Source organism: Nerophis lumbriciformis, linkage group LG18 (genome assembly GCF_033978685.3).
Source record: "Nerophis lumbriciformis linkage group LG18, RoL_Nlum_v2.1, whole genome shotgun sequence".
Classification (NCBI taxonomy): domain Eukaryota; kingdom Metazoa; phylum Chordata; class Actinopteri; order Syngnathiformes; family Syngnathidae; genus Nerophis; species Nerophis lumbriciformis.
The window spans coordinates 4,015,001-4,040,962 of record NC_084565.2 but is presented as its reverse complement, the minus strand read 5'-3'; the positions used below and the strand labels follow the sequence as shown (position 1 = coordinate 4,040,962).

The 25,962-nt window shown below is 35.2% G+C and overlaps 1 protein-coding gene across 1 annotated transcript in view; it reads left to right on the top strand.

Annotated features, from left to right (window-relative positions):
* The window catches only part of il23r (interleukin 23 receptor), an 83,340-nt gene that overhangs the window by 20,735 nt on the left and 36,643 nt on the right, over window positions 1-25,962 (top strand). The window contains exons 8-11 of the mRNA XM_072915145.1: window positions 65-147; window positions 9,495-9,696; window positions 9,872-10,054; window positions 23,279-23,377. Coding sequence (XP_072771246.1) covers window positions 65-147; window positions 9,495-9,696; window positions 9,872-10,054; window positions 23,279-23,377 — 567 coding nt within the window. The remainder of the gene's footprint in view (window positions 1-64; window positions 148-9,494; window positions 9,697-9,871; window positions 10,055-23,278; window positions 23,378-25,962) is intronic.

Below are 25,962 nucleotides of genomic sequence, written 5' to 3'. Positions count from 1 at the left end.
TAAGACGAGTGGGTACTCGTCTGTGTGTGTGTGTGTGTGTGTGTGTGTGTGTGTGTATCTTCAGGCCCGTCTAAGCCTCTGAGTGTGTGGAGGGTGTTAACCAATCAGAAGTCAGGTTCTCTGAGGAAGGTGACACTTTTATGGAAGGTAACTTTGACTTTTTATCAATGAATATTTCAGCACGTACACAATGTTGACATCTATAGTAATATTTTGATAAACAATCATAAATGAATCATTCAGCACGTACACAATGTTGACATCTATAGTTATATTTTGATAAACAATCATAAATGAATCATTCAGCACGTACACAATGTTGACATCTATAGTTATATTTTGATAAACAATCATAAATGAATATTTCAGCACATACACAATGTTGACATCTATAGTTATATTTTGATAAACAATCATAAATGAATATTTCAGCACGTACACAATGTTGACATCTATAGTTATATTTTGATAAACAATCATAAAAGAATATTTCAGCATGTACACATTGTTGACATCTATAGTTATATTTTGATAAACAATCATAAATGAATCTTTCAGCACATACACAATGTTGACATATATAGTTATATTTTGATAAACAATCATAAATGAATATTTCAACACGTACACAATGTTGACATCTATAGTTATATTTTGATAAACAATCATAAATGAATATGTCAGCACGTACACAATGTTGACATCTATAGTAATATTTTGATAAACAATCATAAATGAATCATTCAGCACGTACACAATGTTGACATCTATAGTTATATTTTGATAAACAATCATAAATGAATATTTCAGCACATACACAATGTTGACATCTATAGTTATATTTTGATAAACAATCATAAATGAGTATTTCAGCACGTACACAATGTTGACATCTATAGTTATATTTTGATAAACAATCATAAATTAATATTTCAGCACGTACACAATGTTGACATCTATAGTTATATTTTGATAAACAATCATAAATGAATATTTCAGCACATACACAATGTTGACATCTATAGTTATATTTTGATAAACAATCATAAATGAATATTTCAGCACGTACACAATGTTGACATCTATAGTAATATTTTGATAAACAATCATAAATTAATATTTCAGCACGTACACAATGTTGAAATGTATAGTTATATTTTGATAAACAATCATAAATGAATATTTCAGCACGTACACAATGTTGACATCTATAGTTATATTTTGATAAACAATCATAAATGAATATTTCAGCACGTACACAATGTTGACATCTATAGTAATATTTTGATAAACAATCATAAATGAATATTTCAGCACGTACACAATGTTGACATCTATAGTTATATTTTGATAAACAATCATAAAAGAATATTTCAGCATGTACACATTGTTGACATCTATAGTTATATTTTGATAAACAATCATAAATGAATATTTCAGCACGTACACAATGTTGACATCTACAGTTATATTTTGATAAACAATCATAAATGAATATTTCAGCACATACACAATGTTGACATCTATAGTTATATTTTGATAAACAATCATAAATGAATATTTCAGCACGTACACAATGTTGACATCTATAGTTATATTTTGATAAACAATCATAAATGAATATTTCAGCATGTACACATTGTTGACATCTATAGTTATATTTTGATAAACAATCATAAATGAATCTTTCAGCACATACACAATGTTGACATCTATAGTTATATTTTGATAAACAATCATAAATGAATATTTCAACACGTACACAATGTTGACATCTATAGTTATATTTTGATAAACAATCATAAATGAATATTTCAGCACGTACACAATGTTGACATCTATAGTAATATTTTGATAAACAATCATAAATTAATATTTCAGCACGTACACAATGTTGAAATGTATAGTTATATTTTGATAAACAATCATAAATGAATATTTCAGCACGTACACAATGTTGACATCTATAGTTATATTTTGATAAACAATCATAAATGAATATTTCAGCACGTACACAATGTTGACATCTATAGTTATATTTTGATAAACAATCATAAATGAATATTTCAGCACGTACACAATGTTGACATCTATAGTTATATTTTGATAAACAATCATAAAAGAATATTTCAGCATGTACACATTGTTGACATCTATAGTTATATTTTGATAAACAATCATAAATGAATCTTTCAGCACATACACAATGTTGACATCTATAGTTATATTTTGATAAACAATCATAAATGAATATTTCAGCACGTACACAATGTTGACATCTATAGTTATATTTTGATAAACAATCATAAATTAATATTTCAGCACGTAAACAATGTTGACATCTATAGTTATATTTTCATAAACAATCATAAATTAATATTTCAGCACGTACACAATGTTGACATCTATACTTATATTTTGATAAACAATCATAAATGAGTATTTCAGCACGTACACAATGTTGACATCTATAGTTATATTTTGATGAACAATCATAAATGAATATTTCAGCACATACACAATGTTGACATCTATAGTTATATTTTGATAAACAATCCTAAATGAATATTTCAGCACGTACACAATGTTGACATTTATAGTAATATTTTGATAAACAATCATAAATTAATATTTCAGCACGTACACAATGTTGAAATGTATAGTTATATTTTGATAAACAATCATAAATGAATATTTCAGCACGTACACAATGTTGACATCTATAGTTATATTTTGATAAACAATCATAAATGAATATTTCAGCACGTACACAATGTTGACATCTATAGTTATATCTTGATAAACAATCATAAATGAATATTTCAGCACGTACACAATGTTGACATCTATAGTTATATTTTGATAAACAATCCTAAATGAATATTTCAGCACGTACACAATGTTGACATCTATAGTTATATTTTGATAAACAATCATAAATGAATCTTTCAGCACGTACACAATGTTGACATCTATAGTTATATTTTGATAAACAATCATTAATGAATATTTCAGCACGTACACAATGTTGACATCTATAGTTATATTTTGATAAACAATCATAAATGAATATTTCAGCATGTAAACAATGTTGACATCTATAGTTATATTTTGATAAACAATCATAAATGAATCTTTCAGCACGTACACAATGTTGACATCTATAGTTATATTTTGATAAACAATCATAAATGAATATTTCAGCACGTACACAATGTTGACATCTATAGTTATATTTTGATAAACAATCATAAATGAATATTTCAGCATGTAAACAATGTTGACATCTATAGTTATATTTTCATAAACAATCATAAATGAATATTTCAGCACGTACACAATGTTGACATCTATAGTTATATTTTGATAAACAATCATAAAAGAATATTTCAGCGCGTACACAATGTTGACATCTATAGTTATATCTTGATAAACAATCATAAATGAATATTTCAGCACGTACACAATGTTGACATCTATAGTTATATTTTGATAAACAATCATAAATGAATATTTCAGCACATACACAATGTTGACATCTATAGTTATATTTTGATAAACAATCATAAATGAATATTTCAGCATGTACACATTGTTGACATCTATAGTTATATTTTGATAAACAATCATAAATGAATCTTTCAGTACATACACAATGTTGATATCTATAGTTATATTTTGATAAACAATCCTAAATGAATATTTCAGCACGTACACAATGTTGACATCTATAGTTATATTTTCATAAACAATCATAAATGAATATTTCAGCACGTACACAATGTTGACATCTATAGTTATATTTTGATAAACAATCATAAATGAATATTTCAGCACGTACACAATGTTGACATCTATAGTAATATTTTGATAAACAATCATAAATTAATATTTCAGCATGTACACAATGTTGAAATGTATAGTTATATTTTGATAAACAATCCTAAATGAATATTTCAGCACGTACACAATGTTGACATCTATAGTTATATTTTGATAAACAATCATAAATGAATATTTCAGCACGTACACAATGTTGACATCTATAGTTATATTTTGATAAACAATCATAAATGAATCTTTCAGCACGTACACAATGTTGACATCTATAGTTATATTTTGATAAACAATCCTAAATGAATATTTCAGCACGTACACAATGTTGACATCTATAGTTATATCTTGATAAACAATCATAAATGAATATTTCAGCACGTACACAATGTTGACATCTATAGTTATATTTTGATAAACAATCATAAAAGAATATTTCAGCATGTACACATTGTTGACATCTATAGTTATGTTTTGATAAACAATCATAAATGAATATTTCAACACGTACACAATGTTGACATCTATAGTTATATTTTGATAAACAATCATAAATGAATATTTCAGCACGTACACAATGTTGACATCTATAGTAATATTTTGATAAACAATCATAAATTAATATTTCAGCACGTACACAATGTTGAAATGTATAGTTATATTTTGATAAACAATCATAAATGAATATTTCAGCACGTACACAATGTTGACATCTATAGTTATATTTTGATAAACAATCATAAATGAATATTTCAGCACGTACACAATGTTGACATCTATAGTTGTATTTTGATAAACAATCATAAATGAATATTTCAGCACGTACACAATGTTGACATCTATAGTAATATTTTGATAAACAATCATAAATGAATATTTCAGCACGTACACAATGTTGACATCTATAGTTATATTTTGATAAACAATCATAAATGAATATTTCAGCACGTACACAATGTTGACATCTGTAAATATATTTTGATAAACAATCATAAATGAATCTTTCAGTACATACACAATGTTGACATCTATAGTTATATTTTGATAAACAATCCTAAATGAATATTTCAGCACGTACACAATGTTGACATCTATAGTTATATTTTCATAAACAATCATAAATGAATATTTCAGCACGTACACAATGTTGACATCTATAGTTATATTTTGATAAACAATCATAAATGAATATTTCAGCACGTACACAATGTTGACATCTATAGTAATATTTTGATAAACAATCATAAATTAATATTTCAGCATGTACACAATGTTGAAATGTATAGTTATATTTTGATAAACAATCCTAAATGAATATTTCAGCACGTACACAATGTTGACATCTATAGTTATATTTTGATAAACAATCATAAATGAATATTTCAGCACGTACACAATGTTGACATCTATAGTTATATTTTGATAAACAATCATAAATGAATCTTTCAGCACGTACACAATGTTGACATCTATAGTTATATTTTGATAAACAATCCTAAATGAATATTTCAGCACGTACACAATGTTGACATCTATAGTTATATCTTGATAAACAATCATAAATGAATATTTCAGCACGTACACAATGTTGACATCTATAGTTATATTTTGATAAACAATCATAAAAGAATATTTCAGCATGTACACATTGTTGACATCTATAGTTATGTTTTGATAAACAATCATAAATGAATCTTTCAGCACATACACAATGTTGACATCTATAGTTCTATTTTGATAAACAATCCTAAATGAATATTTCAGCACATACACAATGTTGACATCTATAGTTATATTTTGATATACAATCATTAATGAATATTTCAGCACATACACAATGTTGACATCTATAGTTATATTTTCATAAACAATCATAAATGAATATTTCAGCACGTACACAATGTTGACATCTATAGTTATTTTTTGATAAACAATCATAAATGAATATTTCATTACGTACACAATGTTGACATCTATAGTTATATTTTGATAAACAATCATAAATGAATATTTCAGCACGTACACAATGTTGACATCTATAGTAATATTTTGATAACCAATCATAAATGAATATTTCAGCACGTACACAATGTTGACATCTATAGTTATATTTTGATAAACAATCATAAATGAATATTTCAGCACGTACACAATGTTGACATCTATAAATATATTTTGATAAACAATCATAAATGAATCTTTCAGTACATACACAATGTTGACATCTATAGTTATATTTTGATAAACAATCCTAAATGAATATTTCAGCACGTACACAATGTTGACATCTATAGTTATATTTTCATAAACAATCATAAATGAATATTTCAGCACGTACACAATGTTGACATCTATAGTTATATTTTGATAAACAATCATAAATGAATATTTCAGCACGTACACAATGTTGACATCTATAGTAATATTTTGATAAACAATCATAAATTAATATTTCAGCATGTACACAATGTTGAAATGTATAGTTATATTTTGATAAACAATCCTAAATGAATATTTCAGCACGTACACAATGTTGACATCTATAGTTATATTTTGATAAACAATCATAAATGAATATTTCAGCACGTACACAATGTTGACATCTATAGTTATATTTTGATAAACAATCATAAATGAATCTTTCAGCACATACACAATGTTGACATCTATAGTTATATTTTGATAAACAATCATAAATGAATCTTTCAGCACGTACACAATGTTGACATCTATAGTAATATTTTGATAAACAATCATAAATGAATATTTCAGCACGTACACAATGTTGACATCTATAGTTATATTTTGATAAACAATCATAAAAGAATATTTCAGCGCGTACACAATGTTGACATCTATAGTTATATCTTGATAAACAATCGTAAATGAATATTTCAGCACGTACACAATGTTGACATCTATAGTAATATTTTGATAAACAATCATAAATGAATATTTCAGCACGTACACAATGTTGACATCTATAGTTATATTTTGATGAACAATCATAAAAGAATATTTCAGCATGTACACATTGTTGACATCTATAGTTATATTTTGATAAACAATCATAAATGAATCTTTCAGCACATACACAATGTTGACATCTATAGTTATATTTTGATAAACAATCATAAATGAATATTTCAGCACGTACACAATGTTGACATCTATAGTTATATTTTGATAAACAATCATAAATGAATATTTCAGCACGTACACAATGTTGACATCTATAGTTATATTTTCATAAACAATCATAAATGAATATTTCAGCACGTACACAATGTTGACATCTATAGTTATATTTTGATAAACAATCATAAATGAATATTTCATTACGTACACAATGTTGACATCTATAGTTATATTTTGATAAACAATCATAAATGAATATTTCAGCACGTACACAATGTTGACATCTATAGTAATATTTTGATAAACAATTATAAATTAATATTTCAGCATGTACACAATGTTGAAATGTATAGTTATATTTTGATAAACAATCATAAATGAATATTTCAGCACGTACACAATGTTGACATCTATAGTTATATTTTGATAAACAATCCTAAATGAATATTTCAGCACGTACACAATGTTGACATCTATAGTTATATTTTCATAAACAATCATAAATGAATATTTCAGCACGTACACAATGTTGACATCTATAGTTATATTTTGATAAACAATCATAAATGAATATTTCAGCACGTACACAATGTTGACATCTATAGTAATATTTTGATAAACAATCATAAATTAATATTTCAGCATGTACACAATGTTGAAATGTATAGTTATATTTTGATAAACAATCATAAATGAATATTTCAGCACGTACACAATGTTGACATCTATAGTTATATTTTGATAAACAATCATAAATGAATATTTCAGCACGTACACAATGTTGACATCTATAGTTATATTTTGATAAACAATCATAAATGAATATTTCAGCATGTAAACAATGTTGACATCTATAGTTATATTTTCATAAACAATCATAAATGAATATTTCAGCACGTACACAATGTTGACATCTATAGTTATATTTTGATAAACAATCATAAATGAATCTTTCAGCACGTACACAATGTTGACATCTATAGTTATATTTTGATAAACAATCATAAATGAATCTTTCAGCACGTACACAATGTTGACATCTATAGTTATATTTTGATAAACAATCATAAATGAATATTTCAGCACGTACACAATGTTGACATCTATAGTAATATTTTGATAAACAATCATAAATGAATCTTTCAGCACATACACAATGTTGACATCTATAGTTATATTTTGATAAACAATCATAAATGAATATTTCAGCACGTACACAATGTTGACATCTATAGTTATATTTTGATAAACAATCATAAATGAATCTTTCAGCACGTACACAATGTTAACATCTATAGTTATAGCTTGATAAACAATCATAAATGAATATTTCAGCACGTACACAATGTTGACATCTATAGGTATATTTTGATAAACAATCATAAATGAATATTACAGCACGTACACAATGTTGACATCTATAGTTATATTTTGATAAACAATCATAAATGAATCTTTCAGCACGTACACAATGTTGACATCTATAGTTATAGCTTGATAAACAATCATAAATGAATATTTCAGCACGTACACAATGTTGACATCTATAGTTATATTTTGATAAACAATCATAAATGAATCTTTCAGCACGTACACAATGTTGACATCTATAGTTATATTTTCATAAACAATCATAAATGAATATTTCAGCACGTACACAATGTTGACATCTATAGTTATTTTTTGATAAACAATCATAAATGAATATTTCATTACGTACACAATGTTGACATCTATAGTTATATTTTGATAAACAATCATAAATGAATATTTCAGCACGTACACAATGTTGACATCTATAGTAATATTTTGATAAACAATCATAAATTAATATTTCAGCATGTACACAATGTTGAAATGTATAGTTATATTTTGATAAACAATCATAAATGAATATTTCAGCACGTACACAATGTTGACATCTATAGTTATCTTTTGATAAACAATCATAAATGAATCTTTCAGCACGTACACAATGTTGACATCTATAGTTATATTTTGAGAAACAATCCTAAATGAATATTTTAGCACGTACACAATGTTGACATCTATAGTTATATTTTGATAAACAATCATAAATGAATATTTCAGCACGTACACAATGTTGACATCTATAGTTATATTTTGATAAACAATCATAAATGAATCTTTCAGCACATACACAATGTTGACATCTATAGTTATATTTTGATAAACAATCATAAATGAATCTTTCAGCACGTACACAATGTTGACATCTATAGTTATATTTTGATAAATAATCATAAAAGAATATTTCTGCATGTACACAATGTTGACATCTATAGTAATATTTTGATAAACAATCATAAATTAATATTTCAGCAAGTACACAATGTTGACATCTATAGTTATATTTTGATAAACAATCATAAATTAATATTTCAGCAAGTACACAATGTTGACATCTATAGTTATATTTTGATAAACAATGGAATGACGCAATAATTTGCAAAGTAGTCAAGAAAGAGAAAGTGAAAGTGAAAGTGTGCTGGCATGTTTAGGCTCCGCCTCCAGACGACTACAGCGGACAGGTGGAATGTTATAGAATCTCGCTGGGCCAGGAGAGCAAACAGGAAGTGAGGTGTAATGCCTCGCTCACACAATGTGACCTTCAGGTGCATCACGACATCTCAGCGCTCAGCCTGAGTGTCAACACCACCTTTGGCACCTCCCCTCCTGCACACCTGCCCCTCACGCTGTCAGGTACACACACACACACACACACACACACACACACACACACACACACACACACACACACACACACACACACACACACACACACACACACACACGCACACACACACACACACACACAAATACAAATGTTGTTGTTGTCCAGGTGATTCAAGTCCTCCTCTCAGACTGATGGGTCCAGCATTAAACAGCAGCAAAGTTCTAGTTTCCTGGGCAGGACCAGAACTTGGGTCAGAACTTGGGTCAGACCTTAAACCAGAAGGAGCAGATGTGAAGTTGTACGTGGTGGAGTGGACACGTGTTTCTGAGGACAAGATGCACTGGCAGGAAGTGACAGCAGATCAAAAACACCTCATTGTTACAGGTCATTATTGATCATTTATTGATTATTCATCTTTTTGACTTCTTCACTGTGTGAATGTTCTTCTTTATGTGAATGTTCTTTATGTGAATGTTCTTTATGTGAATGTTCTTGATGTGAATGTTCTTTATGTGAATGTTCTTCTTTATGTGAATGTTCTTGATGTGAATGTTCTTCTTTATGTGAATTTGTTCTTCTTTATGTGAATGTTCTTCACTGTTTGAATGTTCTTCTTTATTTGAATGTTCTTCTTTATTTGAATGTTCTTCTTTATGTGAATGTTCTTCTTTATGTGAATGTTCTTCACTGTGTGAATGTTCTTCTTTATTTGAATGTTCTTCTTTATTTGAATGTTCTTCTTTATGTGAATGTTCTTCTTGATGTGAATGTTCTTCACTGTGTGAATGTTCTTCTTTATGTGAATGTTCTTCTTGATGTGAATGTTCTTCTTTATGTGAATGTTCTTCTTTATGTGAATGTTCTTCACTGTGTGAATGTTCTTCTTTATTTGAATGTTCTTCTTTATTTGAATGTTCTTCTTTATGTGAATTTTCTTCATTATGTGAATGTTCTTCTTTATGTGAATGTTCTTCTTTATGTGAATGTTCTTCTTGATGTGAATGTTCTTCACTGTGTGAATGTTCTTCTTTATGTGAATGTTCTTCATGGTGTGAATGTTCTTCACTGTGTGAATGTTCTTTGTGTGAATGTTCTTCTTTATGTGAATGTTCTTCACTGTGTGAATGTTCTTCTTTATGTGAATGTTCTTCATGGTGTGAATGTTCTTCTTTATGTGAATGTTCTTCATTGTGTGAATGTTCTTCTTAATGTGAATGTTCTTCTTTGTGTGAATGTTCTTTTGTGAATGTTCTTCTTTATGTGAATGTTCTTCTTTATGTGAATGTTCTTCATTGTGTGAATGTTCTTCTTTATGTGAATGTTTTTCACTGTGTGAATGTTCTTCTTTATGTGAATGTTCTTCTTTATGTGAATCTTCTTCTTTATGTGAATGTTCTTCTTTATGTGAAAGTTCTTCATTGTGTGAATGTTTTTCACTGTGTGAATGTTCTTCACTGTGTGAATGTTCTTCACTGTGTGAATGATCTTCATTGTGTGAATTTTTTTTTTAATGTGAATGTTCTTTATGTGAATGTTTTTCATTATGTGAATCTTCTTCTTCATGTGAATATTCTTCTTTATGTGAATGTTCTTCATTATGTGAATGTTCTTTTTTATGTGCATGTTCTTCTTTATGTGAATGTTCTTCATTGTGTGAATGTTCTTCTTTATGTGTATGTTCTTCACTGTGTGAATGTTCTTCTTTATGTGAATGTTCTTCTTTATGTGCATGTTCTTCTTTATGTGAACGTTATTCTTTGTGTGAATGTTCTTCTTTATGCGAATTTTCTTCATGGTGTGAATGTTGTTCACTGTGTGAATGTTCTTTATGTGAATGTTCTTCATGGTGTGAATGTTCTTTATGTGAATGTTATTCACTTTCTGAATGTTTTTCTTTATGTGAATGTTCTTCATTGTGTGAATGTTCTTCACCGTGTGAATGTTCTTCATTGTGTGAATGTTCTTCACTGTGTGAATGTTCTTCACTGGGTGAATGTTCTTCATTGTGTGAATGTTCTTCACCGTGTGAATGTTCTTCATTGTGTGAATGTTCTTCACTGTGTGAATGTTCTTCATTGTGTGAATGTTCTTCACCGTGTGAATGTTCTTCGTTGTGTGAATGTTCTTCTTTATATGAATGTTTTTCACTGTGTGAATGTTCTTCATTGTGTGAATGTTCTTCACCGTGTGAATGTTCTTCACCGTGTGAATGTTCTTCATTGTGTGAATGTTCTTCACTGTGTGAATGTTCCTCACTGTGTGAATGTTCTTCACTGTGTGAATGTTCTTTATTGTGTGAATGTTTTTAATTGTGGGACTGTTCCTCACTGTGTGAATGTTCTTCACTGTGTGAATGTTCTTTATTGTGTGAATGTTTTTAATTGTGGGACTGTTCCTCACTGTGTGAATGTTCTTCTTTATGTGAATGTTCTTCATGGTGTGAATGTTCTTCACTGTGTGAACGTTCTTCTTTATGTGAATGTTCTTCTTTATGTGAATGTTCTTCATGGTGTGAATGTTTTTCATGGTGTGAATGTTCACTGTTTGAATGTTCTTTATGTGAATGTTCTTCATGGTGTGAATGTTCTTCACTGTGTGAATGTTCTTCATGGTGTGAATGTTCTTCACTGTGTGAATGTTCTTTACTGTGTGAATGTTCTTCTTTATGTGAATGTTCTTCATTATGTGAATGTTCTTCTTTATGTGAATGTTCTTTTTTATGTGAATGTTCTTCATGGTGTGAATGTTCTTCATTGTGTGAATGTTATTCTTTATGTGAATGTTCTTCTTTATGTGAATGTTCTTCACTGTGTGAAAGTTCTTCTTTATGTGAATGTTCTTCACTGTGTGAATGTTCTTCTTTATGTGAATGTTCTTCACTGTGTGAATGTTCTTCTTTAAGTGAATGTTCTTCTTTATGTGAATGTTCTTCACTGTGTGAATGTTCTTCTTTATGTGAATGTTCTTCTTTATGTGAATGTTCTTCTTTATGTGAATGTTCTTCACTGTGTGAATGTTCTTCTTTATGTGAATGTTCTTCTTTATGTGAATGTTCTAGTTTATGTGAATGTTTTTCACTGTGTGAATGTTTTTCACTGTGTGAATGTTCTTCTTTATATGAATGTTTTTCACTGTGTGAATGTTTTTCTTTATGTGAATGTTCTTCTTTATGTGAATCTTCTTCTTTATGTGAATGTTCTTCTTTATGTGAATGTTCTTCACTGTGTGAATGTTTTTCACTGTGTGAATGTTCTTCACTGTGTGAATGATCTTCATTGTGTGAATGGGTTTTTTTATGTGAATGTTCTTTATGTGAATGTTCTTCATTATGTGAATCTTCTTCTTCATGTGAATATTCTTCTTTATGTAAATGTTCTTCTTTATGTGAATGTTCTTCACTGTGTGAATGTTCTTCTTTATGTGAATGTTCTACTTTATGTGAATGTTCTTCACTGTGTGAATATTTTTCACTGTGTGAATGTTCTTCTTTATATGAATGTTTTTCACTGTGTGAATGTTCTTCTTTATATGAATGTTTTTCACTGTGTGAATGTTCTTCTTTATGTCAATGTTCTTCTTTATGTGAATGTTCTTCACTGTGTGAATGTTCTTCTTTATGTGAATGTTCTTCTTTATGTGAATGTTCTTCACTGTGTGAATGTTCTTCTTTATGTGAATGTTCTTCTTTATGTGAATGTTCTTCACTGTGTGAATGTTTTTCACTGTGTGAATGTTCTTCACTGTGTGAATGATCTTCATTGTGTGAATGGTTTTTTTATGTGAATGTTCTTTATGTGAATGTTCTTCATTATGTGAATCTTCTTCTTCATGTGAATATTCTTCTTTATGTAAATGTTCTTCTTTATGTGAATGTTCTTTACTGTGTGAATGTTCTTCTTTATGTGAATGTTCTTTACTGTGTGAATGTTCTTCTTTATGTGAATGTTCTTCATGGTGTTTATGTTCTTTTTTATGTGAATGTTCTTCTTTATGAGAATGTTCTTAATGGTATTAATGTTCTTCTTTATGTGAATGTTCTTCACTGTGTAAATGTTCTTCTTTATGTGTATGTTCTTCACTGTGTGAATGTTCTTCTTTATGTGAATGTTCTTCTTTATGTGAATGTTTTTCACTGTGTGAATGTTCTACTTTATGTGAATGTTCTTCACTGTGTGAATGTTCTTCTTTATGTGAATGTTCTTCTTTATGTGAATGTTCTACTTTATGTGAATGTTTTTCACTGTGTGAATGTTTTTCACTGTGTGAATGTTCTTCTTTATATGAATGTTTTTCACTGTGTGAATGTTTTTCTTTATGTGAATGTTCTTCTTTATGTGAATCTTCTTCTTTATGTGAATGTTCTTCTTTATGTGCATGTTCTTCACTGTGTGAATGTTTTTCACTGTGTGAATGTTCTTCACTTTGTGAATGATCTTCATTGTGTGAATGGTTTTTTTTATGTGAATGTTCTTTATGTGAATGTTCTTCATTATGTGAATCTTCTTCTTCATGTGAATATTCTTCATTATGTAAATGTTCTTCTTTATGTGAATGTTCTTCACTGTGTGAATGTTCTTCTTTATGTGAATGTTCTACTTTATGTGAATGTTCTTCACTGTGTGAATGATCTTCATTGTGTGAATTGTTTTTTTTATGTCAATGTTCTTTATGTGAATGTTCTTCATTATGTGAATCTTCTTCTTCGTGTGAATATTCTTCTTTATGTAAATGTTCTTCTTTATGTGAATGTTCTTCACTGTGTGAATGTTCTTCTTTATGTGAATGTTCTACTTTATGTGAATGTTCTTCCCTGTGTGAATATTTTTCACTGTGTGAATGTTCTTCTTTATATGAATGTTTTTCACTTTGTGAATGTTTTTCACTGTGTGAATGTTCTTCTTTATATGAATGTTTTTCACTGTGTGAATGTTCTTCTTTATGTCAATGTTCTTCTTTATGTGAATGTTCTTCTTTATGTGAATGTTCTTCACTGTGTGAATGTTCTTCTTTATGTGAATGTTCTTCTTTATGTGAATGTTCTTCACTGTGTGAATGTTTTTCACTGTGTGAATGTTCTTCACTGTGTGAATGATCTTCATTGTGTGAATGGTTTTTTTATGTGAATGTTCTTTATGTGAATGTTCTTCATTATGTGAATCTTCTTCTTCATGTGAATATTCTTCTTTATGTAAATGTTCTTCTTTATGTGAATGTTCTTTACTGTGTGAATGTTCTTCTTTATGTGAATGTTCTTCATGGTGTTTATGTTCTTTTTTATGTGAATGTTCTTCTTTATGAGAATGTTCTTAATGGTATTAATGTTCTTCTTTATGTGAATGTTCTTCACTGTGTAAATGTTCTTCTTTATGTGTATGTTCTTCACTGTGTGAATGTTCTTCTTTATGTGAATGTTCTTCTTTATGTGAATGTTTTTCACTGTGTGAATGTTCTACTTTATGTGAATGTTCTTCACTGTGTGAATGTTCTTCTTTATGTGAATGTTCTTCTTTATGTGAATGTTCTACTTTATGTGAATGTTTTTCACTGTGTGAATGTTTTTCACTGTGTGAATGTTCTTCTTTATATGAATGTTTTTCACTGTGTGAATGTTTTTCTTTATGTGAATGTTCTTCTTTATGTGAATCTTCTTCTTTATGTGAATGTTCTTCTTTATGTGCATGTTCTTCACTGTGTGAATGTTCTTCTTTATGTGTATGTTCTTCACTGTGTGAATGTTCTTCTTTATGTGAATGTTCTTCTTTATGGGAATTTTCTTCTTTATGTGAACGTTATTCTTTGTGTGAATGTTCTTCTTTATGCGAATTTTCTTCATGGTGTGAATGTTGTTCACTGTGTGAATGTTCTTTATGTGAATGTTCTTCATGGTGTGAATGTTCTTTATGTGAATGTTATTCACTTTCTGAATATTTTTCCTTATGTGAATGTTCTTCATTGTGTGAATGTTCTTCATTGTGTAAATGTTCTTCATTGTGTGAATGTTCTTCACCGTGTGAATGTTTTTCACTGGGTGAATGTTCTTCATTGTGTGAATGTTCTTCACTGTGTGAATGTTCTTCACTGTGTGAATGTTCTTCATTGTGTGAATGTTCTTCACCGTGTGAATGTTCTTCATTGTGTGAATGTTCTTCACTGTGTGAATGTTCCTCACTGTGTGAATGTTCTTCACTGTGTGAATGTTCTTTATTGTGTGAATGTTCTTAATTGTGGGACTGTTCCTCACTGTGTGAATGTTCTTCTTTATGTGAATGTTCTTCTTTATGTGAATGTTCTTCTTTGTCTGAATGTTCTTCTTTATGTGAATGTTCTTCTTTATGTGAATGTTCTTCATGGTGTGAATGTTTTTCATGGTGTGAATGTTCACTGTTTGAATGTTCTTTATGTGAATGTTCTTCATGGTGTGAATGTTCTTCACTGTGTGAATGTTCTTCATGGTGTGAATGTTCTTCACTGTGTGAATGTTCTTCACTGTGTGAATGTTCTTCATTGTGTGAATGTTCTTCTTTATGTGAATGTTCTTCACTGTGTGAATGTTCTTCATTGTGTGAATGTTCTTATTTATGTGAATGTTCTTCATGGTGTGAATGTTCTTCACTGTGTGAATGTTCTTCACTGTGTGAATGTTCTTCATTGTGTGAACGTTCCTCACTGTGTGAATGTTCTTCACTGTGTGAATGTTGTTCATATTGTGAATGTTCTTCACTGTGTGAATATTCTTCATTGTGTGAATGTTCTTCACTATGTGAATGTTCTTCACTGTGTGAATGTTCTTCATTGTGTGAACCTTCCTCATTGTGTGAATGTTCTTCACTGTGTGAATGTTCTTCACCGTGTGAATGTTCTTCACCGTGTGAATGTTCTTCACTGTGTGAATGTTCTTCACTGTGTGAATGTTCTTCATTGTGTGAACGTTCCTCACTGTGTGAACGTTCTTCACTGTGTAAATGTTCTTCACCGTGCGAATATTCTTCTTCGTGTGAATATTCTTCACAGTGTGAATGTTCTTCACTGTGTGAATGTTCTTAAATTTGTGAATGTTCTTCACTGTTTGAATGTTCTTCACTATGTGAATGTTCTTCATTGTGTGAATGTTCTTCACTGTGTGAATGTTCTTCACTGTGTGAATGTTCTTCACTGTGTGAATGTTCTTCATTGTGTGAACCTTCCTCACTGTGTGAATGTTCTTCACTGTGTGAATGTTCTTCACCGTGTGAATGTTCTTCATTTTGTGAATGTTCTTCTCTTAATCAAGACAAAAAATTTAGTTGTTTTTAGAACTGGAAAAATTCCCTGTTTTCTCGAAATTCTAGGAAGTCCGTAATACCATTTCTTAAATCAAAATGTTACTACTTCAACTCATTCAGAACATTCAAAATTGTAGCATTTTTAGAAAAAGTCCCGCTTTTCCAGAAATTCACAAATTTCCATGAAATTCCCTTTGAAAAGAATGGGACATTTTTCAAAGTTCCACAACGCCCACATTTTTTCATCTGATTCAAACCATTCCATTTTCAAAATATTCAGCCTGTTCAGGAATTGTGTACTCTCTTTCAACAATTCTAAAAAAAATTCCCAGAGTTTCCTAGAATTCCCAGTTTTTAGGGACATTTTCCTCCCTCAAAATGAATTATCCATTTTAAACACTTCTACAATTCCCACATTTTCCAACCGATTCAAACCATTGCACCTTAAACATATTCACTCACCCTGGAAATTCTAAATATTATTTTTTCAAGTTAAAAAAAATTCCAGGAATTCCCAGAATTCCCATTTTTTCAAACACCTTTTTCCACCCTTTTTTATGGCGACTACTCCTTCCACATTTTTAACCTACTTCACCGTCAAACATTCCTTTTAATCAGGACAAAAAAATGAAGTTGTTTTTTGAACTGGAAAAATTCCCGGTTTTCCCAAAATTCCAGAATTTCCGTAATACCATTTCGCAATTATAAATGTTACTATTTCAACATTTCTCGACCAACTTGAAAAATTCCAACACCAACCATTTCAACTCATTCAGAATCAGAACATTCAAATGTTTTAGCATTTTCAAAAAAAAATCCCGCTTTTCCAGAAATTCTCAAATTTCCTTGAAATGTTCCACTGAAAAGAATGTGAGTTCCACAACTCCCAGATTTTTTATCCGATTCAAATCGTTCCAACTTCAGGAATTGTGCTCTCTCTTTCAATAATTCTAAACATTTACCGGAATTTCCAGTTTTTAGGGACATTTTCCCCCATTCAAAATGAATGATCCATTTTTCAAACTTCCACAATTCCCACATTTTTCAACCGATTCAAACCATTCCACCATCAACACATTCGATTCACCCTGGAAATTCAAACAACCATTTTTCCACGTTCAACAAATTTCCAGGAATTCCTGTTTTTTTTTCTAACCTTATTTCCAACCTTTTTTCGTTTGACTACTCCATACTTGCCAACCTTGAGACCTCCGATTTCGGGAGGTGGGGGATGGGGGGCGTGGTCGGGGTGGGGAGGGGGCGGGGCTAAGAGGGGAGGAGTATATTTACAGCTAGAATTCACCAAGTCAAGTATTTCATACATATATATATATATATATATATATATATATATATATATATATATATATATATATATATATATATATACATATATATAAGAAATACTTGACTTTCAGTGAATTCTAGCTGTATATATATTTATTTTATTATATATATATATATATATATATATATATATAATAAATATATATACAGTATATATATATATATATATATATATATATATATATATATATATATATATATATATATATATATATATATATATATATAATAAAATAAATATATATACAGCTAGAATTCACTGAAAGTCAAGTATTTCTTATATATATATATATATATATATATATATATATATATATATATCACCGGGGCCCCCCTCTGGAGCCGGGCCCGGAGGTGGGGCACGATGGCGAGCGCCTGGTGGCCGGGCCTGTCCCCATGGGGCCCGGCCGGGCACAGCCCGAAGAGGCAACGTGGGTCCCCCCTCCAATGGGCTCACCACCCATAGCAGGGGCCATAGAGGTCGGGTGCAGTGTGAGCTGGGCGGCAGCCGAGGGCAGGGCACTTGGCGGTCCGATCCTCGGCTACATAAGCTGGCTCTTGGGACGTGGAACGTCACTTCGCTGGGGGGGAAGGAGCCTGAGCTAGTGCGTGAGGTGGAGAAGTTCCGGCTAGATATAGTCGGACTCACTTCGACGCACAGCAAGGGCTCTGGAACCACTTCTCTTGAGAGGGGCTGGACTCTCTTCCACTCTGGCGTTGCCGGCAGTGAGAGGCGACGAGCTGGGGTGGCAATTCTTGTTGCCCCTCGGCTCAAAGCCTGCACGTTGGAGTTCAACCCGGTGGACGAGAGGGTAGCTTCCCTCCGCCTTCGGGTGGGGGGGACGGGTCCTGACTGTTGTTTGCGTTTACGTGCCAAACAGCAGCTCAGAGTACCCACCCTTTTTGGATTCACTCGAGGGAGTACTGGAGAGTGCTCCCCCGGGTGGTTCCCTCGTTCTACTGGGGGACTTCAACGCTCATGTTGGCAGCGACAGTGAAACCTGGAGAGGTGTGATTGGGAAGAATGGCCGTCCGGATCTGAACCCGAGTGGTGTTCTGTTATTGGACTTTTGTGCTCGTCACAGATTGTCGATAACAAGCACCATGTTCAAACATAAGGGTGTCCATATGTGCACTTGGCACCAGGACACCCTAGGCCGCAGTTCCATGATCGACTTTGTAGTTGTGTCATCGGATTTGCGGCCTCATGCTTTGGACACTCGGGTGAAGAGAGGGGCGGAGCTTTCTACCGATCACCACCTGGTGGTGAGTTGGCTGCGATGGTGGGGGAGGATGCCGGCCAGACCTGGCAGGCCCAAACGCATTGTGAGGGTTTGCTGGGAACGCCTGGCAGAGTCTCCTGTCAGAGATTGTTTCAATTCCCACCTCCGGAAGAACTTTGAACATGGGTTGTACTTGTATAGCGCTTTTCTACCTTCAAGGTACTCAAAGCGCTTTGACACTACTTCCACATTTACCCATTCACACACACATTCACACACTGATGGAGGGAGGTGCTGGACATTGAGTCCGAGTGGACAATGTTCCGTACCTCTATTGTCGAGGCGGCCGATTGGAGTTGTGGCCGCAAGGTAGTTGGTGCCTGTCGTGGCGGTAATCCTAGAACCCGTTGGTGGACGCCGGCGGTGAGGGATGCCGTCAGGCTGAAGAAGGAGTCCTATCGGGTTCTTTTGGCTCATGGGACTCCTGAGGCAGCAGACAGGTACCGACAGGCCAAGCGGTGTGCGGCTTCAGCGGTCGCGGAGGCAAAAACTCGGACATGGGAGGAGTTCGGGGAGGCCATGGAAAAAGACTTCCGGACGGCTTCGAAGCAATTCTGGACCACCATCCGCCGCCTCAGGAAGGGGAAGCAGTGCAGTGTCAACACCGTGTATGGTGGGGATGGTGCTCTGCTGACCTCGACTGCGGATGTTGTGGATCGGTGGAGGGAATACTTCGAAGACCTCCTCAATCCTACCAGCACATCTTCCTATAAGGAAGCAGGGCCTGGGGAATCTGTGGTGGGCTCTCCTATTTCTGGGGCTGAGGTTGCCGAGGTAGTTAAAAAGCTCCTCGGTGGCAAGACCCCGGGGGTGGATGAGATCCGCCCGGAGTTCCTTAAGGCTCTGGATGTTGTGGGGCTGTCTTGGTTGACAAGACTCTGCAACATCGCGTGGACATCGGGGGCGGTACCTCTGGATTGGCAGACCGGGGTGGTGGTTCCTCTCTTTAAGAAGGGGAACCGGAGGGTGTGTTCCAACTATCGTGGGATCACACTCCTCAGCCTTCCCGGTAAGGTCTATTCAGGTGTACTGGAGAGGAGGCTACGCCGGATAGTCGAACCTCGGATTCAGGAGGAACAGTGTGATTTTCGTCCTGGTCGTGGAACTGTGGACCAGCTCTATACTCTCGGCAGGGTCCTTGAGGGTGCATGGGAGTTTGCCCAACCAGTCTACATGTGCTTTGTGGACTTGGAGAAGGCATTCGACCGTGTACCCCGGGAAGTCCTGTGGGGAGTGCTCAGAGAGTATGGGGTAACGGACTGTCTTATTGTGGCAGTTCGCTCCCTGTATAATCAGTGTCAGAGCTTGGTCCGCATTGCCGGCAGTAAGTCGGACACGTTTCCAGTGAGGGTTGGACTCCGCCAAGGCTGCCCTTTGTCACCGATTCTGTTCATAACCTTTATGGACAGAATTTCTGGGCGCAGTCGGGGCGTTGAGGGGGTCTGGTTTGGTGGCTGCAGGATTGGGTCACTGCTATTTGCAGATGATGTGGTCCTGATGGCTTCCTCCGGCCAGGATCTTCAGCTCTCACTGGATCGGTTCGCAGCCGAGTGTGAAGCGACTGGGATGGGAATCAGCACCTCCAAGTCCGAGTCCATGGTTCTCTCCCGGAAAAGGGTGGAGTGCCATCTCCGGGTTGGGGAGGAGATCTTGCCCCAAGTGGAGGAGTTCAAGTACCTCGGAGTCTTGTTCACGAGTGGGGGAAGAGTGGATCGTGAGATCGACAGGCGGATCGGTGCGGCGTCTTCAGTGATGCGGACGCTGTATCGATCCGTTGTGGTGAAGAAGGAGCTGAGCCGGAAGGCAAAGCTCTCGATTTACCGGTCGATCTACGTTCCCATCCTCACCTATGGTCATGAGCTTTGGGTCGTGACCGAAAGGACAAGATCACGGGTACAAGCGGCCGAAATGAGTTTCCTCCGCCGAGTGGCGGGGCTCTCCCTTAGAGATAGGGTGAGAAGCTCTGTCATTCGGGGGGAGCTCAAAGTAAAGCCGCTGCTCCTCCACATCGAGAGGAGCCAGATGAGGTGGTTCGGGCATCTGGTCAGGATGCCACCCGAACGCCTCCCTAGGAAGGTGTTTCGGGCACGTCCGACCGGTAGGAGGCCACGGGGAAGACCCAGGACACGCTGGGAAGACTATCTCTCCCGGCTGGCCTGGGAACGCCTCGGGATCCACCGGGAGGAGCTGGACGAAGTGGCTGGGGAGAGGGAAGTCTGGGCTTCCCTGCTTAAGCTCCTGCCCCCGTGACCCGACCTCGGATAAGCGGAAGAAGATGGATGGATGGATGGATGGATATATTGTATATATATATATATATATATATATATATATGTATATATATATACATATATATATATATATATATATATATATATATATATATATATATATATATATATATATATATATATATATAATATCTATATATATAAATAAAAGAAATACTTGAATTTCAGTGTTCATTTATTTACACATATACACACACATAACACTCATCTACTCATTGTTGAGTTAAGGGTTGAATTGTCCATCCTTGTTCTATTCTCTGTCACTATTTTTCTAACCATGCTGAACACCCTTTCGCAGGTACCCAGAAAGGTTTCGAGTACCACCAAAAAAACTGAATCTCTGAAGACAGTATAAAAATCTGTGTTAAAGGTGTACAAATACTGTTTGTATAATAAGCATGTTATTTTTTTTTACAAATGAGGGTTAAGAGTTCAGTACTAAAAAAAAGAATGTGGCTTAAGTACAGTTTTTTAATTGAGCTGCTGCATTTTTTGGTTGGGTTTATTTATTTTGAGTAACTTCTATACATTTCTAAAAAGGGAATAATGTAATAGAGTTATCTATGTTTGTCTGTTGCCATCTCCTGGTGAATGTTGGCTATAGCGTACTGGGGTTACTTTTTGGTTGGCCAACGATTTACTGGTGTTGCGCACCTGATGTCACTCGGGTCCGCATGGAGCTGGAGGGGGCGTGGCTTCCAGCTCCGCCTGAATTTCGGGAGATTTTCGGGAGAAAATTTGTCCCGGGAGGTTTTCGGGAGAGGCGCTGAATTTCGGGAGTCTCCCGGAAAATCCGGGAGGGTTGGCAAGTATGGACTACTCCTTTCACATTTTTCAACCCATCCACTGTCAAAACATTCCTCTTAGTCAGGACAAAAAAACAAGTTGGTTTAAGAACTTCAAACATTCCCGGTTTTCCTGAAATTCCGTAATACCATTTCTCAATAAAAAAAAACTGTTACTACTTCAACATTTCTTGACCGATTTAAACGATTCCAACACAAACCAATTCAGCTCATTTCGGACATTCGTGCTATTTTTTTTTTTTATCCCGCTTTTCCCCAAATTTCCAAATTCCCAGGAAGTTCCCATTGAAATGAATGGGACATTTTTCCAAATTTCACAATTCCCACATTTTTCAACCTATTCAAACTATTCCAACATCAACACATTCTACTCATCCTGGACAATTAAACTGACACTTTCCCAAGTTTCAAACTAAATTCCAGTTTTCCTGGAAATTCAGACTCCTCAACATTCAAACCATTCCAACATTCAAACTATTCTTACATTCAGACTACATTCTGTCAGCATTTCAGTTCAACTTCAGCATTGGAGCATTCACACCTCATCTAGTTCTTTACTTTTGGGACTGAACATTCTGATTCTGATTCTGGTTGTGAATGTTCCTGCTTTGGTGCGCAGGTTTGATGGCGGGCGTGAGATACAACATCTCTCTTTACGCCGTGAGCAGCAGAGGAGTCAGCACCCCCAGCTCCATCCTGGTCTACTCCAAACAACTAAGTAATGACATCTTCATCTTCTCACATCATATCTCACCTCACTTCACATCAAGACTACTATGAAGAGACATAATAAAGGATCCAGGTTTCCCTCGCCCGGATGCGGGTCACCGGGGACCCCCCTCTGGGGCCAGGCCTGGACGTGGGGCTCGATGGCAAGCGCCCCATTGGTCCCAGCCGGGCACATGTGGGTCCACCCTCCAATGGGCTCACCACCCATGATAGGGGCCATAGAGTGCCCTGTGAGCTGGGTGGAAGCCGAAGGCAGGGCCCTTGGCGGTCCGATTCTGGGCTGAAAAAGCTAGCTCTTGGAATGTGAAACGTCACCTCGCTTGGGGGCAAAAGAGCCAGAGCTGTTGCACGAGATAGAGAAGTTCGGGCTGGATCTAGTCGGTCTTATCTCGACGCACAGCCAGGGCTCTGGAACCAGTCTTCTCGAGATGGGCTGGACTCTCTTCCGCTCTGGCATTGCCAGCAGTGAGAAGCGACGGGTAGAGGTGGCTATACAGAGCCTGCACGTTGGAGTTCAATCCAGTAGACGACAGGGTAGTTTCCTTCCGCCTCCGGCTGGACGGTTCCTGACTGTTGTTTGTGCTTATGCGCCAAACAGCAGTTCAGAGTATCCGCCCTTTTTGGGGTCCCTAGAGGGAGCACTGGAGAGTGCGCCTTCAGGTGATTCCCTTGTTCTACTGGTGGACCCCAACGCTCAAGTTGGCAACAACAGTGAGACCTAGAGAGGCGCGAGTGGGAGAAACGGCCGCCCTGATCCGAGCCAGAGTGATGTTTTGTTATTGGACTTTTGTGCTCGTCACAGATTGTCCATAATGAACACCATGTTCAAACATAAGGGTGTCCAAATATGCACTTGGCACCAGGACATCCTAGGTCGCAGTTCGATGATCGACTTTGTGGTTGTATCATCGGATTTGCGGTCTCATGTTTTGGACACACGAATGAAGAGAGGGGAGGAGCGTTCCATCTCTCAGCACTTGGTGGTGAGTCGGCTCCGATGGTGGGGGAGGATGTGCCGGACAGACCTGGCAGGCCCAAACGCAGAGTGAGGGTCGGCTGGGGACATCTGGAAGGGTCTCCCGTCAGAGAGAGTGTAAATTCCAACCTTCGGAAGAACTTCGAACATGTTACGAGGGGGACGCTGGACATTGAGTCCAAGTGGACCATGTTCTGTGCCTTTATGGTCAAGGCAGCCGATCAAAGCGAGTTGCCGTCAAATTGGAGATTCCTATCAGGTCCTTTTGGCTCATGGGACCCCGGAGGCAGCGGACAGGTACCGACAGGCCAAGCAATGTGCAGCTTTGGTGGTTGTGGAGGCAAAAACTTGGACATAGGAGGAGTTTGGAGTACCCATGGAGAACGACCTACGGACGGCTTCGAAGAAATTCTGGACCACCATCTGCCGCTTCAGATGGTGGACCCAGCGCACTGTCAACACCGTGCATAGTAGGGACGGTGTGTTGCTGACATCGACTGGGGATGTTGTGGATTGGTGGAAGGAATACTTCGAAGACCTCCTCAATCCCACCTACACGTCTTCCAATGAGGAAGCAGTGCCCGGGGACTCTGTGGTAGGCTTTCCTACTTCTGGGCCTGAGGTTGCCGAGATTGCTAAGAAGCTCCTCGGTGGCAGGGCCCCAGGGATAGATGAGTTTTGCCCGGAGTTCCTTAGGGCTCTGCATGATGTGGGGTTGTCTTGGTTGACAAGACTCTGCAGCATTGTGTGGACATCGGGGGCAGTGCCTCTGGATTGGCAGACTGGGGTGGTGGTTCCTCTCCTTGATAAAGGTGTTCCAACTATCTGGGGATCAAATTCTCCAGCCTTCCCGGTTAGGTCTATTCAGGTCTACTGGAGAGGAGCCTACGCTGGATAGTCGAAATTATGGATGAGGTTATGGATGAAGTCATGGATGAAGTTAAAGATGAAGTTATGGATGAGGTTATGGATGAAGTTATAGATGAAGTTGAGGATTATGTTTTGGATTACGTTATGGATGACATTAAGGATGAAGTTATCGATGAAGTTATGGATGAGGTTATGGATGAGGTTATGGATGAGGTTATGGATGAAGTTGAGGATTATGTTTTGGATTACGTTATGGATGACGTTATGGATGAAGTTATGGATGAAGTTATAGATGAAGTTATGGATGAAGTTGTGGATGAAGTTATGTATGAGGTTAAGGATGAAGTTATGGATGAGGTTATGGATGAAGTTATGGATGAGGTTAAGGATGAGGTGATGGATTACGTTATGGATGAGGTTATGGATGAAGTTATGGATGAGGTTATGGATGAGGTTAAGAATGAAGTTATGGATGAGGTGATGGATTACGTTATGGATGAGGTTATGGAGGAAATTATGGATGAGGTGATGGATTATGTTATGTATGAGGTTATGGATGAGGTTATGGATGAAGTTATGGATGAGGGTAAGGATGAAGTTATGGATGAGGTTATGGATGAAGTTATAGATGAGGTTATGGATGAGGTTATGGATGAAGTTATGGATGAGGTTAAGGATGAAGTTATGGATGAAGTTATGGATGAAGTTATAGATGAAGTTATGGATGA